The 16,161-nt window shown below is 40.4% G+C and overlaps 1 protein-coding gene across 3 annotated transcripts in view; it reads left to right on the forward strand.

Annotated features, from left to right (window-relative positions):
• Positions 1–16,161, forward strand: part of igsf9b (immunoglobulin superfamily, member 9b) — a 29,766-nt gene that overhangs the window by 6,317 nt on the left and 7,288 nt on the right. For all 3 annotated transcript variants that reach the window (XM_024275417.2, XM_024275418.2, XM_036213620.1), the window contains exons 3-15: positions 1,312–1,518; positions 10,365–10,511; positions 11,736–11,887; positions 12,025–12,142; positions 12,312–12,453; positions 12,796–12,941; positions 13,035–13,177; positions 13,293–13,433; positions 15,003–15,119; positions 15,204–15,354; positions 15,454–15,565; positions 15,639–15,814; positions 15,893–16,131. In XM_024275417.2, the coding sequence (XP_024131185.1) occupies positions 1,312–1,518; positions 10,365–10,511; positions 11,736–11,887; positions 12,025–12,142; positions 12,312–12,453; positions 12,796–12,941; positions 13,035–13,177; positions 13,293–13,433; positions 15,003–15,119; positions 15,204–15,354; positions 15,454–15,565; positions 15,639–15,814; positions 15,893–16,131 (1,991 nt within the window). The remainder of the gene's footprint in view (positions 1–1,311; positions 1,519–10,364; positions 10,512–11,735; positions 11,888–12,024; positions 12,143–12,311; positions 12,454–12,795; positions 12,942–13,034; positions 13,178–13,292; positions 13,434–15,002; positions 15,120–15,203; positions 15,355–15,453; positions 15,566–15,638; positions 15,815–15,892; positions 16,132–16,161) is intronic.

Below are 16,161 nucleotides of genomic sequence, written 5' to 3' on the forward strand. Positions count from 1 at the left end.
TGTAAACAAAGGGATGATGGGAAATGAAGGCAGGCTAACTCCACAACTAAGAGCGAAATTTCAAATGAGCTCCTTTCGCTCTGCAGAAACTATGTCCTAGAAAACAACATTTTTTTCTTATTTTGGCTAAAAATGGCACAATCATAACAATAACACTGGGAACGGTTTTAGAATAGATCAAGAGATGATTGGAGTGGAACTTTAAATGTTCTGTTATCATATGAGCTGCGGATTTATGTCAGACACCGTAATCTGACAGACAACAAAACCTAGAAACTGACAGATTAAAGCAGAACAAGCGCTGGTTTAGGATGAGCTTAAATCTTAGATGCGTTAATGAAAAATAAACTCACTGCTTGCACCTTGACATTTCAGTTTAAATGTTTGCATTTCATTTACCTAGGTTATATTTTTGCGAACAATGTGTGGAATGTTTGCACTTATACCACGAGGTTTCTTTTTCCATGACCTGCATCTCTTGTTGTTGAGATTTTGCAAAACAGTTGGCATATGTTGCTGTTTAGCTTCATGCAGGCGTGTCACACGTACACAAGAGCGGTTCTGGCACCGGTCCCGTTCCCTTATGTCGGAGCGAGAGTGGGGGGTTCAGCTTAGACATGAGGGGGATGAAAGAGAATGGGGCCAAAATCCAACTTAAATAATATCTCTGGGTGCAGATTAAGATCAATCCTGGATTTATGCTACCCCCAACCAAGGCATGGTTCAGTGTATTTTGTGGGACGTCAGGAGCGGGATTGATCATTCTGGCCCGCAGACCATGTGTGCACCCCAGGGGGTAGCAAGAGGTCGGCTTGAGCAACCGCAGAGGGGGCCCGCATCAGAGTGTCACCACTCCCTCCCCTCCCTCCCCTTCAGATGAAAGCAAATCACCAGGCTGGATGAGTAGTGGAGCAAACACTGGCACCCAGTCAAGCACACATGCACGTCAGCACATGGCAGCGAGGCGGTCCGAGGAGGCGGGGAGGGCAGGGCTTCTCCAGGTGTCGCTAATGGGATTGCCGTGTTTGCAGGCTTTACAGCTGTATGATCTTGTTACCTAATGATGCATGATTGTTGTCCATTGCTGGCTTTCAACAGTCTGAGAATTCAGAGGTGGATTTCACATCAGTTTCATTAAAGATCTTGCAGGTCAATACTTCTTCTGTGATATGCTCTTGTGTAAATTTATTTATTTGATCATAGATTAGAGCCACAATGAAAAGAGCAATGAATCATCTAAGTATTGATCTATTCCCTTTTATTTCCTTCTGTGCTCTTGGCTACTCTGGTGACTGGCTATTGTCTTCACAGGCGTGTCTCCCGTTCAGCCGTCGCTGGTCCGTGCTCGAGAGGGAGGCTCTGCGGAGCTCGAGTGCAATCTCGCCCCGACATCTAAAGAAGGCGCCAGCCCGAACCTCTTTCCTCTGCATGTGGTGGAGTGGGTGCGCCTCGGTTACAACGTCCCCGTCCTCATCAAGTTCGGAGTGTACGCTCCCCGAGTTCACCCGAACTATAAGGGTAAGCATCTTTCAAAGGTGTTGAGCCTTGCTCTAACCTCCCTACCTCTGATGAAAGACTGTCTGACAGACACTCATGAAATGACTGAATGCATGCAGGTGTTCTGTTGGTGGACAAAAACAAAACTGCAGAACCGTTCAGTGAAAGATGATTAAAAATGAAGTGTCTTTCTACAACATGGTTGAAAGTTTCTTGACCATATTTCATCTTGAAGCTATTATCATAACCCTCCATTACTGGTTTTCTCTGGTTGGGCCTTTTTGTCTTCAAAAGACAAACCAAAATTCTTTAAAAAAAATGCTGTTGGTAAAAGTACAAAGGTAAATCTTGGAAGAGGAAGTTGGGATGAAACAATACCCCCAATAGATAATCCATCCAAAGCAAAGTCCCGGTAATTACAGGTCGCCTTGCGTCTGTGTTTTCACTGTGCAGAGAACAGAGGAATGGCGAGAATGGACGTGTTTTAGTGGCAGCAGTTAAAGGAGGGGGTGGGGCAGCCGAGGAAGAGGTACACCAGTAACGCTGCTCACAGGGGGATTAGACGTCTAGGTGGGGGCTCGGTTGTTTGTTGACAGCGTTTTATTAGTATGCGGAGGGGTGACCCAATAAAAGGAGATTGCTGTGCTCGAAGGAGGATGGACGAAGCAGCGGGTATAATGGGAGTCTTCCTTGCTGGAGTCCCATAATCCAGTCATTGTCTACCAAAACACAAAAGACAAAGAGGGGTATCACAACCTCCCATTGCTTTTGTAAAGCCTACAGGAGTCCGAGGTCACCCCAAATCTGTCCAATTGGGTCACCAAAATGTTAGAAGAGAGGGCAACATGCAAGTTACAGTGAATCAAAGTCTTAACAAATTCACTGAAGCTAAATGAGGACCACATCAACTTAACAAACTCACATATCAGGGCTAGAACAAGCAGGTGAAGAAGCTAGGGGTGTCTGAATGTTTTGTACATGTATCGTCTGGTGTAGGGTTCGTCCCCCGTCTGCTTCAGATCCATATCTCCCCTCCCACTGGAGGCAGATGGCGGTATGTGAAGCGTGTCAGTGCTGTGGGTTTAATGGATTCTACCCTCACATTAAAATATTGTAGGATTTGAGATTCAAAAACATGAGACGCTCAAGTTGGCAGGCGTTTCCTGATCTCTGCCTTGACATGTCCGCTGGAGGGCAAGGGTGATGTACACTTTAAAATTAAAGATTAAAAACAGTGGCGACACGATGAGGACATGGAGATTTAGGATCTCGGAAAATCTGTGGTTTGAGAGGATTTATAAATGAAACGTCCTTTAAAATAAAAGCAAAACTTCTTTTTATCTGATCCTGTTGTTTAAAGAAAGACTGGGACAATTCATAGGAGAACAGAAAAACTAGATCTTGATATTAGATATGACTACTTTTTTTAGGAGTATTCATACCCAGGAGGCAGCACTGTAAGGATATCCTGTAGAGAACTTTAATGGTACAGCCAATACGCTAGTGGTTAAGAGGGATGCTGCACTGAAACCTTGAAGCTTTTAGTATTTTGTGAGGTTATTGGTCATGAAGCTTTAGGAAAAAGTAAAACAGCTGCACACGGTACAGAGTACTCAACACATTTCTGTTTTATGGGTTTGAATGCAAGAAATTTTAATCTGCTGCAATTGTAAATGCATCATTTTTTTAATCAACAGAGATCACATAGTGTGTTGATAGTCATTCATCCAGAAAATGTCCTGATGCCTTGGTGTTTTCTCTGAAATACATTTAACTATACTACTATATATTTATCTGTTGGTCAAAGACACGGTTTGCTTTGGCTCACGTTAAAAAAATCAAAAGCCATTTTTACTACGAATGATGTCAAATTGAGGGCAGCAAAGGGAGGTTACATGAACATCAATAGAAGGCTCTGAGCTTCAAAACTGTTTTAGTAACTTTCAGGCTCTGATAAGAAAGACTAAAAATTGCAACAGAACTCTATTGGAGGAAGTCAGGTTCACTTGTTACACTGGGTTCTAAAAAGGCTGGGCTTAAAACACACAACATCAGTCAATAGTACCACTGGACTTTCACCTGGGAGTGTAAACTTTTAACTCACACTATAAAAAAGAAGAGTTTTATGAGATATGCATTAAACTATAAAAGGATGAGCATAAAAGTGTCATTACCAGTATCGGTCTGATGAGGGTAAAGTTCTCTTAAATGCCCAAAAAAACATTCAAAAAGTCTGGTCAAAACCTTTTTTAATTCTCCTCAATATATCATGGAAAGAATAAACGTAATACTTTTCCGAACAGAATAAACTTTTAGATTTCAGGTTTTTGGTCACATACAAAGCCATAAATTAATGTGCAAACAATTTAAATGGATGATTCCATTCAAAAAAATAATTGCAATAATATACCAAAACAATTCTTTTGGTGCAAAGTGCAAATCTTGACAAACTACAAAGGGTTTTACTAGAACTATTACTAGCTTTTTTTTAATTTTTTTTTTTTACTTAAATTCAATATTTTTTAATAGATGTAATTAAACCTGAAGCAATTAAAGTATTATAGTTTGTTACTTAAGACTTCAATGATTCTCTTAAGAAATCTACATTTTGGCAGTACGTTTTTAAACTCTGTGGTAAAAATGATCTCAAGACTCAGCTCTGTTAAAAAGATAAATAAGTAAAATGTAGAAGATATAACCACACAGTTATAGAGTAATATTTCTCTGGTGTCTTTCATAGAATGCAAGTTCTACCCAGAGGATTAAATTAAAACATGGCACAGATGCTGTGTGACCTCAGTCTGCTGGTCTGGCTTGAGAAAGTTTTAGCACCAGAGATGAAAGCCTTCCAGCAAGTCATATCGAGAATCCCTGGCCATTAGACCAACAGGTTTATGATACGATATCAGGTGTACCCGAAACCGCCGCTTTGTATTTAAAGGGTGTCATGACAACACAGCAGTGGCCTTCTTCCTAGAGACCATTAAACACCTGCCTGTCTGGATCTCAGAGACGCATGTTCACCTTGTGACAATAAGAAAGACACAGATACCTCCAGTCCCCCGAGGACAGAAACAACCCTTTAGCACAGCTACAACTTTATTTCTCAAAGGGGATTTTTTTTTTCAAGTTTTGCCCGGTCAAGATGCAGCTGGGCTGGATCAGATTTTTCCTGAAATAAATCAGCTGCTCTACTGCAAAGTAACAGCAACAATGGGCAAACCGTCAGAACACAGCGGGCCGTCATCACACGCTCAGCATGACCTGTACGCGCAGCACAAGTTAGAGCTGCCGTTTCCCACACACGTGGACTAGTAAAGTCATTTTCTCGAACACAAAAACTTTATTTAACTACTGTAACTCAATGATAATAATAAGCATTAGAGCAGTGGTGTCAAACTCAGTCGCACAAGGGGCCAAAATCAAAAACACAACTTGGGTCACGGGCCGAACAACATAAACATTTATTTAATACTTTAAAATTAATGTTTAGAACTTTAAAACCGTAACTTTTTAACATGGGCATGAGCTAGATATAGAGCATCACCTCCGTTAAGGCTAGTGTGAATGCTGTGAGCTGAATTTGGCCGCTGAAGATGCTAGTGCTGAAAGCTGAAGATGCTGAACTTGATAGCTGAAAACGATGAAGCTGATAGCCAGCTAAAATATTAGCTAAATGCCAAATTAGCCTAAAAACCAAAAAACAAAATTAGGTTAGCCAAAACAGCTAGCATATAGCTGAAAAAATAGCTAAGCTTCAAAATATACTAAAAACTAGAAAAAGCCTCAATTAGCCAAGACAGCTAGTGTGTAAAATATTAGCATAACTCTAAAACAGCATAAAAAAGGAAAAAAAAACACAAATTAGCCAAAACAACTACCATGTAGCTTAAATATTAGCTAAACTCCAAAACAGGCAAAAAAAAGAAAAACTTTTAAAAAAGCCAAAAGTCATAACAGCCATATAAACTCCAAATTAGCCTAAAACATTTTAATAAATGCCAAAATAGTCCAAAAAGCTATCAGAAAGCCCATTCTTATCACTTCAAAACTGTAACTTTTAACATAATTATGAATAACAAAAAGGCAGGAATATCATTTCAGAATAAATCAACTTAAACCTTAAATAAATTTCAGTATTTTACTCTCCATAAAAATATATTTTGTCAAAATTATACAATTTAGAAATAAGCACAAGATAACATCGGGTCATTAATAATAATAAAATAAAATGATCTGGAGGGCCGGATAGAATTACCCGGAGGGCCGGATCCGGCCCCCGGGCCTTGACTTTGACACATGTGCATTAGAGCATGCAATTGTGTTTTTTAAATGAAAAAAGAAAGAAAAAAATGTGAATTTGATCCCTTAACCAGTTTTTCTGGACCAGACAAGAAAATACAATGAAAGGATGAAGAGTTGCACCCTCATTAGTGTCTTCTCTTCTTGCTGCTGCTGCCTTGTAGAAATGCTAACCTTGTATGTAAAAGGTTGTAAATAGTAAGTTTTCTTGTTGAGCTTTTATTTTGTAATAATGATGCCAGCAGAGCATCTTAAAGTCCCTCTCCAATCATCTTTCGATCTGTTATAAAAGCAATCCCCAGTGGTCTTTTAATTATGATTATGCTGTAAAATCAATAATCCTGTTGTTTCTAGGACTGCAGAGCAGCAGTGGTTTATTGGAAAGTTGTGGGCAGGACACTTGGTGCAGAGCAACTCTGCCCCACTTCCCAACATCCATCTGCTTACAGCCCCTCACACTAATTTAGCATTACTGGTGCAACCAAAATAGTTACCCAGATGTACAGTTTTGAGCCAGATAGCTCGGACAAGGAAAATTAAGGCGTACATGGAACTATTTGTCTACAAGTGAATGCATCAGAATGAAGCTGAGCACAATGATTCACAATGGTTTGACTAAAGAAATACGCAGAAACACAGTTTTAAGCTTAATATTCTTTATTTATGTCTTCTATCATAAGAAAAATGCCCCAAAAACACAATTTTCATTGGAGTGGGTCTTCAAGAAACAGAAGTCAGGCAGCAGGATTATAACCCTACTGTTCCCTCCCTGACTCTGAAACAAAGCTCACTACTTACTGCTGTGCTGTAGTGAAGTTTAGCACGTGAGCTTTGTGTGCTTGCCAGCGCAGGAGGTTAGCTGAGCTGGACAGAGCGAGAGGGACAGAGTTAACTGTAATCTATCTCATGACAAAGAGCTATTCATAAGAGGGTTAAACTGATTAGTGGGACAGGAGGATTGGAGGGAGAAATTTGGGGGAATGGGAGGGGTGTGCTGTCAGAGGTAAATAGGGGAGGGAGGGGGGGGGGGGAGACTTATGATTGTATTCAAATCAAAACACTTCCCACAATGCATCACTGCCCGGCACATATTATGGACAAAGAAAGTAAAGCCGGTGCTTCTCCAAACAAGTGAACTTATCTTTACTGCAAAACTCCATGAACTATTTTACTGTTTTTAGTGCTAAAAAATAACCTAACAGAAAAATTAGTATTAGTTTTTTTAGGTGTAGTTCAAAGGTCATAGTGGTTGGAGCAAAAAGTCACATCCCCACTGAGATGGAGCAAGCCTCCATCCAACCGCAGAGCTTTTCAAACTTGCGCCGCCACCCACTGGGCGAGATTCCCACTCGCTAATATGAAGAGGCTGCTCCTCAAAGTTCAAACAACACTTGTGGATTAACTCTCCTTTTTCTGCGCATGGCTGCACTGCAACTGTTAAGAAAAAAAAGGGGGCTTATTTGAAGACTTGAGCTGTCATGTGATAGCCACCGGACTAAAAATAGAAGAAAAACCAGAGTAGACATAAAATGGATTGGTAGCCATTGTTTTCGGGCGTTCCTTTCTGTCTGCTATAAAGTGTAATTGTGTCCGGAGGAGGACTCGTGGACGTTGTGCTGATGTGAAACCCAGAGGGTGATGAATGCGTCTGCTTGAGCACGAGGGTCAGGAGGGCCAAGCTTTCATTGGTTGTCAGTGGATTATCGATGGACATCATTTGGGCAACCTCTCTGTGACCTCCTTCGTTTAAAAACAAGGCAAGAATCCACATACGTACACTTATTTTCATGCCCAACCTCTTATAAATGGCGTCTGAGGTCACACCAACATTAGATACAATTTTTCTGTCTCCCTAAATCATGCTTTTCTTCTATCCACCCTTTTTTAAATTAAACATAATTTCCCTCATACTTATTTGTTTCAAATCTCTGACAGTAGGTTAACGCCCTACCTGCCCCCACCCATATTTGGTTGTGCGGTGTTTCCATAGCAACTGAATTCAAATCAAAACCTTCAGCCCGGGCTTTTCTTGGTGTCATCACCATGGTAACCCGAGAGCATGAGGAATGGGGGGCCGCTTTGTAGTGATGGACAAGAGGTGGGAGGGGCGGGGTATGCGAAAGGGTTAAGAGTTTGACAGGGAAACCAGAACCCCCCTTGTGTGGACTCGGGGGCAGGGCTCGCTCGGAAATTTGAAAATCAACACTCTCGACCACGTGTTTCTGGAAATCCAAGCATTTTGAAGGGATCACAGAAATCCCCCCCATGTGCCCACCTCCCACATGAGATGTACTAGAAAGAGATAACAAATGTCCAGATTAAAGGAGAATGAGAGGAAAAAAACCTACACTTATCCCCACACCTGTTATCTTTAGTCTTCCTTTTTCCCATGCTGACCCTAAACCAGAGGCCTTCATTTTTATGGGACCTGAACGCCTCCCATCAAAAGGGTGTCCGTCTCGTAGGAGGTCAGTCAATCATTAAACCTAGCGATTTAGCACGGCAACAACCCAAGAAAGGAATGCAGAGTTAATTGTTAGCTTTCGTTGTATGTTTTGTTTCACTCTGTCTTAAGGACACTCACAAAAAAAAAAAAAAAAAAAAATCAAAGCTTTACTATTTAAGAGAAACTTCAGTAATGGGGAAATATTAGTGATAATTATAATTCGGGAGTTGATGTGTTTGAACATGTCTGTTTTTAAAAAAATGTCTTTTTGATTCTACCTACTAATAAAAACCACCAACGAAGGGATGCTGGGAGCTTCCCAGCATTTCTGTGTTTACTTTCAAACTGCTCTGGCAGGGTCTGGTATGAGCAACGTGTGCATTTTCCCCCCCTCCCTACTTCCTCCTGCTGTTTAAAGCCTTCGGAATGAAAGGCAAAAAAAAAAGGAGTTCATTGATAGACGGAATAAAAGGAGGGGTGCACCCTAAAAAGCAGACTGCAGTCACCAGGCAACAAGCAGATCAAGTTTCAAAGGCTGACAAGAAGTTGCAAGAAGTACAGAAGGAGCAGAGAGATGGGTGCATCTGCTAGGGAGGTGCATACTCCTGTGTGAGGTTCTCAGCTCTTTCCTTTAACAGCAAAGAAGGAAATAATTGACGAAATGAAAATAAATATTTTTACTTTTTGACTTTTTTTTGGTAATTTTGTTAGAAATTGGATTTAAGAGTGAATGGCCTCCTTATTCCAGCTCCTCAGGTTGCTACTCAAACCCTAAATTACAGGACCCCATCTTTATCTTGTCATGACTGAAACCATCACTTTAGAGATTCATGTGTTTGCACTCCTCAGAGCCTCTGGCTGCTCATCAGCTACCTAGACCTTTGTGACAATGTCATAAAAAAGACAAGGATCAGCAGTTTTTGTTGGTAATTTTCTTTTCCACTCACTTTTTTCCAAACAAGCCCAAGGAAGGTTATAATTTGGAAAAAAAGTAAAAATATAAATGGAAATGCTTTTAAAAAAAGAAATATTTTTCCACCAGTAAATCATTACTCAAAATATTTGAGGTTTGAGGATTTAAATTTGGCATGTAATTTTTTGTGATGTATCTGCTGTCATATCACCGTCTTTAATTGAAATGTTTTCATTTTGTTTAATCTCTTACTTGTAAAAAAAATAAGTCAATAAAAAAGTGAAAGTATCTTTTGAATAAAAGAAGCACAATTTGTAAAAGATTAACTTTTTAATCAAGTAAAGCATTAAAAGCAAACTTTATTTAGGGATCAATTAAATTTTGTTTTAAAAGGTAACAGGTTAGTTGAATAAGACATGCACATTTATATAAAAACCCTTCTTTGTGATGGGTTAGTTCATTTTTGGTTAACACTCTGAATTGTAGTACAGTTGTGTTATGTTGTCCTCTTTTACAGGCCTACTGTTTAAGTTAAGCATAAAATAAAACCCATTCCCATACCTTCCTGCCTTTAATACTTGGTCCCTTAAAAGGAACAGGTCGTGTTTGTCTTTCTTGAAAATGTGTACAGAATGAGGGCTGAAAAAGACAATGGCGTTCTCTACAGCGTCGATTCTGGGCCTGTTTATGCACAACTGTGTTCAGTTTGAGTGAGTTTAATTCAAACTTGTGTTCAGTCCAGTGCGGTCTTTGCCAGAGCAGTTTCCAGATCAATGACCCAACACGATTACCTAATTTTTGTGTTATTTCTTTGTCCTCTTTGACAAAAGCTGTCATAACAGGAGCTTGTTATCGTCCAGCAAATGTCACATTTGTGTGTTTTTTTTTTTCGTAAAAGGACAACAAGCTTGTTTTAAACCCTTTTAGAGGCTGCTGGTGTGTGTTTTCATTTTAATGTGATCTAAAATAATGCTTACCGCCTCACAGTTTTTCAGTGTTGCGCTGCGTTCTCCTGTGTATCAGAGCAGCAGCTCATCTTCACGTCTCTGTTTGCAGAAGCTCTGACTGCAGCCATTGTCACACTAGAAGCTTGTGTTCTCTGCCCGATAAGCCCTCTTCCTGCACATGCTGACGCTGCCTGTCTGCCCCGGTGCTCTGACCTTCTTTTCTCTGTTTCCCATCCCACCCTGACACACCCTCCCACAGGGCGCGTGTCTCTGACCAGGGGGGCATCCCTGCTCGTCGAGCAGCTGACCCTGGAGGATGAAGGCTGGTTCGAATGTCGCATCCTCCTCCTGGACAGCAAAAAAGACGACTTTCAGAACGGCACATGGACCTTCCTCTCGATTACAGGTGCATCTCTGCAGGATTTGGGGCCCATGGGAGCTGCCCCCCCACTATACATCTCTGGCATAATCTCTATTTAAAGCAGCCACAGCATGAGGCCTGGCAAGATCAGTTTCCTGAGTGTTAGTGCAATGAACTGAGATAAAATAGTCCAGAGTGAGAGGATATTCCCTCCTAGATTAGTTTGTTGACTAAAAACTATGAATTTCTTACTACTTACTGATAAGGTATTGGATTTTGCATTATTTACTGTACATATTGTTCCAGATATTTCAATTCAATTCAATTCAATTCAATTTTATTTATATAGCCCAATATCACAAATTCAATTTGCCTCATTGGGCTTCATGCCTGTAGTTTTTACAGATGCAAGTAATATATTATAAGTAATATATTGTTTGAGGTTGTTAATTTGGTTTCTTGCACTCATGAAAACATTACAACGTGAGTGTTCTGGATGTAAATGTGTTTATCAGAGTCACAACCAATTGGCACGACATTGGCCTTTTAGCTTGTTGTCTCAAATATAACTATCAGTGAATATCTTTCTTCATAGCTGGGAATAAATTAAGACGTCAAGGTATTAAGAATAGAAACATAATTATATTAAGGTTATTCATATTTTAAAACATTTATTTAAACGTAGAAATACAGTGAAAAACAGGCCACCTCGAAACAAGTCAAAAATTCATCAGAATTTGAAAAAAAAAATTTAAATTAGCAAATAAATCTGCCAATGGGGTAAAAAAAATGTTATACCAATAATTCTTATTTTAAGAATAAATTCTAGTCACTGAGATGTGTTTCCTTAAACAAATATGGAAAATACCATAAACCAAGTTGACCACAGAAAGCATTTCAGATATTTTTCTGTTACACTGATGTCACCATTTGTTCTTGCAGTGAACTATATTTCACTTCTTCTAAATTCTTTATTTTGCTATTAAAAAAACTTTGTTGACTGATTATTTTTATTGCAATATATTTTTCTTGAAGCACAAGTAGTTTAACTTTGTAATATTCAGTGTTTGCACTTCATCCAGCGCACATACACTTGATTTTCTGATAATTTCGTTAAATATTTATGCTAAAATATTGTCACGCTTCACCTATTTTAAACCTATCCAAATTTCTCGTCTTCTAGGTGATGAATAGAACAAAGAATTTTGAACCTATTATAAGTGTAGGTGTTGTATCAATATATAAACAACAGATTTTTTTCTTTTCTAGCTCCACCTGCATTTATTAAAACACCACCGACTTTTGTGGAGGTTCTGCTTGGAGACTCGCTGACCCTCAGCTGTGGAGCTCATGGAAACCCTCGTCCAACTGTAGTCTGGCATAAAGATGAGCGGCCAGTTGAGAAGCATGAAAAAATAAAAGTAAGCACATTGGAGAGGTTAAGAAAAAAAAAGAGATTTTTGTAATTAACTGGTAAATATGTAGGCTTTTTAGATGAAGAGTGTGTTTTTTGATGTTTTGATTTATGTTTCCCATCCTGTTGTTTCTCCCATCATAGGTGCTGAACGGTACTCTGTCTTTGGCTTCAGTCACAAGAAATGTTTCCGGTGTGTATAAATGCCACGTGTCCAACTCAGAGGGGAACCTGACTCACTACACACAGCTGCAGGTCCAAGGTCAGTGTAAAAAAACTTTTGTATTTTAATGAAATTGACTGTTTGAAGGCTTAGATTGAGCCGAGTTTGAGAAGTGGATTCATGTGCAGTTGTCTGTGCTGCCATCTACAGTGCAACGATTGAAGGATTCCCAACAAGCTTTACTGATCTGTGCCTTGTTCTCTCAAAGGTCCACCAATCATCATCATTTCCCCAGAGGACACCACTCTCAACATGTCCCAGGATGCAGTTCTGCAGTGTCAGGCCGATGCCTACCCCTCAAACCTCACATATGAATGGTTAAAGCAAGGACAGAATGTCTACCACATTGAGTAAGTCTGTTTTAAATCCATGTTGACTGAAGACACATCATATATTCTTAATTTTTTTAGACGTAACAGCAATATTCAAAGTAAATTGCTATAGTATCTTTCTAAAGCATGCTGCTAATGCAATCAATCCTAATTGGATGAATCATTATCCAATTATATCATGTGATCGCGAGCAGCTGCGAACCTGAGACAAAGAAGATTGTTCAGATTAAGGTCCCATCTCCCAGAGTTATGCAAAACTTTTGTTGAAAAAAATGACCGATTTCTTTCTGTAACCAAATATTTTTTGTGTTATTGTCAGTTAAAGTGCATCTTTAAATAAACTCCCTTGTTTGACCTTAGGTCACTCAAAACAAGAGTGAAGGTGTTGGTGGACGGAACGCTTCTCATCCCTAATCTCATCCCTGAAGATGCTGGCAACTACACCTGCATCCCCACTAATGGGATTCTGGCTCCGCCCACTGCCTCTGCTCATCTTAAAGTGAAACGTTAGTCTGTTTCTCCTCCTTTCCCTGTCATCATCTGTAGAAAGAAACATTTCAGATCATTTTTGCATTATTTGTGATTGATTCTTTCTTTAGATCCTGCACGTGTTGGACGAATGCCCCGGGAAACTTTTTTACCAGCAGGCATGGAGGGGGTCATCATCTGCCCCACTCAGGCAGATCCCCCTGTGCTGTATGTCAACTGGACCAAGGATGGGAATGCGTTGAATTTTGACAATGTAAGTTTTGCGTAGTGTTTTGTTGTATTTTAGAAACCTCATAGAATATAGATGTTGTTGTTTTAACAAAGAATCTGGAATCATTGTCCTTTTTTCCCCTCATCCTTCTGTCCAGTATCCGGGTTGGATGGTGAACTCGGAGGGCTCTGTGTTCATAGCAACAGCCAACGACAACGCTGTGGGCATGTACACCTGTACTCCCTATAACAGCTACGGCACCATGGGCCAGTCTGAACCTACTAAAGTGATCCTGAAGGTAAAGCTGTTGATTTTGATCCACTATTGGTTGATAAGTCACGACTGTGTCAACTACTAAAATAGTTGACGACTAATTTAATAGTCTTTTTTTTTTTTTTTTTAAACTGCCATTGTGTTTGACACACATGTGCAGTAGCACTAATCCAGGTCAGTAGTGATGTCATAGGAAACTATAGGAAGACTCAGGGACCATAACAACATGACAACATGACAACAAAGCTTGAAAGCTGGAAACATAAAGTAAAAAATATGTTGTGTGCCTAATAACAAAAGTACCAAGAAGCCATGAATACTATAGACATTGAGTTATATATTGATAGAGATGGCAGGCAGGCTTGTTACTATTGTCCAAGATACGTAAAGAGCGACACCATATTAGAAAGGTATGAAAACAATGATACCTGGCTTAGCACACAAAGTAAAATGACCTTAAAATGCTTAATTTTGGTCCGATTTTAAAAAGAACACCTGTGCGATAGCGGGCAGGCGGTTTTCCGTACGCCTCACTTCCCGGTCCGCTCGCGAGATGGGGATTCAGCACTGGGCTCACCGCTACTGAAGAAATCCTGGTTGTCTGGTCTAACATGCAAATACCACGACCATCCTCCATAAAACGAAACGTTGGTCCTGCCAGAAAACGAGGAAATAGTGCAAAGTCTAAAACTGCCGTTAACTTTGAATAGGCAACAAAATCAGTCTAAACGTTCATTATTGAGAGTAAAATCACAGATCTTCCTAAAATACTTCCTGTAAGTTCTCCTTTTTCAAGCTCTGTTTGTACAATTGTAGAACGGCAGTAAACAGGCATCTATACCAATCCAATATGGCGTCCAACTTCGCGTGTGCAACAAGCTAGCATGCCAATTCTAGTGATATATAACTTATTGACTATAGACACTATGAACACCATGAAGTAAGCTATGCTAAGCTAACATTAGCACAAATAGAGAGCAAGCATATTAGCCAGTTGTTTTCTGTGCATCCTTGCAACCTCTACCCCATTCGGGTGAAATGTCTCTGCTGAAGGGAACATCTGCTCTCTAAAAAGATTAAATCTTTCTGCAAAACATGTAGCTGCTAACTTTCCTGGCTACGAGCAAAAACATCGTACAGTTTGGAATAATATAGAGTCAGAGTGTAGTGAAGTAGAATACAGTTGTAAGCATCGTCACCACAAAATGCACTTTCTTATATTTGAGTCAGTGAGACCAAAACTTTATCTTTTATGAAATATAGTTCCTTGTTTCAGAAGTCATCTTCATTTGATTTAAGTCTTGTTTTAATGCCAGAAAAAAAGAAAGGAAAGAAGCTGCTTGATTCATTAAAGGTTTAATACATTATCATCTTAATTGTATTTATTTGTAGTTAGTTTCAAAGGTAATGATGGTTAAGATGTGTGTTTTACATTCAGTTTATGCGTGATCCGATTAGTCAAATAATTGAAAAATTTATCGGTGATTAGTCGAGTATTAAAATAATTGTTTGTGGCATCCCTAACCCACAATCATGAGTATTTCCGCATTGTAAATCCAGTTGGATCCATAAAAAGGTTTTGCCTCTTTTTTAGGATCCTCCTACGTTTCGAGTGCCTCCTCTTCCCGAGTATCTTCAGGAAGTCGGCCGAGAGTTAATCATCCCTTGTGAAGCTGCTGGAGACCCTGCCCCAAATGTAACTTGGAGCAAGGTATCAGAGACGACCTACTTTAGTGGCAGCCCGATTTCATGTGCGATTGATCTTTTACATGAAGATCTCTGGCTTTCCTCACAGATTGGCCCCACTCCTCGTTCTCCCTTCACGGTGCTGTCGAACGGCTCCCTCCTGCTTCGGCCGCTGAGTAAAGATCATCACGGGGGGTGGGAGTGCTTGGCCACTAATCGTGTGGCAACTGTCAGTGCAGGCACTGTTGTTATGGTGCTCGGTAAGTGGGTCAACTTTAAGAACAAAAAAACTGTTTATTCTAGAAAAAATAATATTGAAGTGAATATGGAGGTCAACCAAGTGTATCTCTGCTCCTCAGGCACCAGCCCTCATGTTGTGTCTTCAGTGACCGTCACGGCGGAGCTGAACCAGGCGAATGTGTCCTGGGTTCCAGGCTTTGATGGTGGATTCACCCAAAAGTTCACTGTGTGGTTAGTGTCATGGAGCTGCTTAACAGTTCCCAGCTCATCACTGCCATTCCTGACTTTGATTCTTCCATTTTAGGGTCAAGCAGGCCTCTCGGGGGAAACACGAATGGGCGTCTTTACCTGTACCAACATCAAAAAGCTATTTGCTCGTGACCGGGCTGCTTGCTGGGACTGGATACCAATTCAGCGTTTTACCTCAGAATAAAGTCGGCTCAGGACCGTTTAGTGAAATTGTAACTGTGCGAACTAAAGGTTTGTCAAAGTGAAGTTTCGTTTTCTTTTACTCTTCAGTATCCGATAAATCACTCAAGGTATTCTGGCCTTTTACAGCTGTGCCAACAGAAGTACCGGAACTTGTTACCACCTTCCAGTCCCTGGATCCTCCCACAGTCCTGTCTGCCAACCGGACCGGACAAGGAGTTCTCCTGCAGTGGCAGGCTCCGGAGGCTCCGGCCCTTCCACTCACTTCCTACGTGTTGCAGGCGCGCAGAGACCAGGGCCAGTGGGTGATCCTCAGCAGCAACATCAGCGCCAACCAGAGTGTCTTACTTGTGCAGGGACTGCTGCGGGTAAAGATGCCCTCTGTGCTGCACTAAAAT

Source organism: Oryzias melastigma, linkage group LG9, assembly GCF_002922805.2.
Source record: "Oryzias melastigma strain HK-1 linkage group LG9, ASM292280v2, whole genome shotgun sequence".
Lineage (NCBI taxonomy): Eukaryota > Metazoa > Chordata > Actinopteri > Beloniformes > Adrianichthyidae > Oryzias > Oryzias melastigma.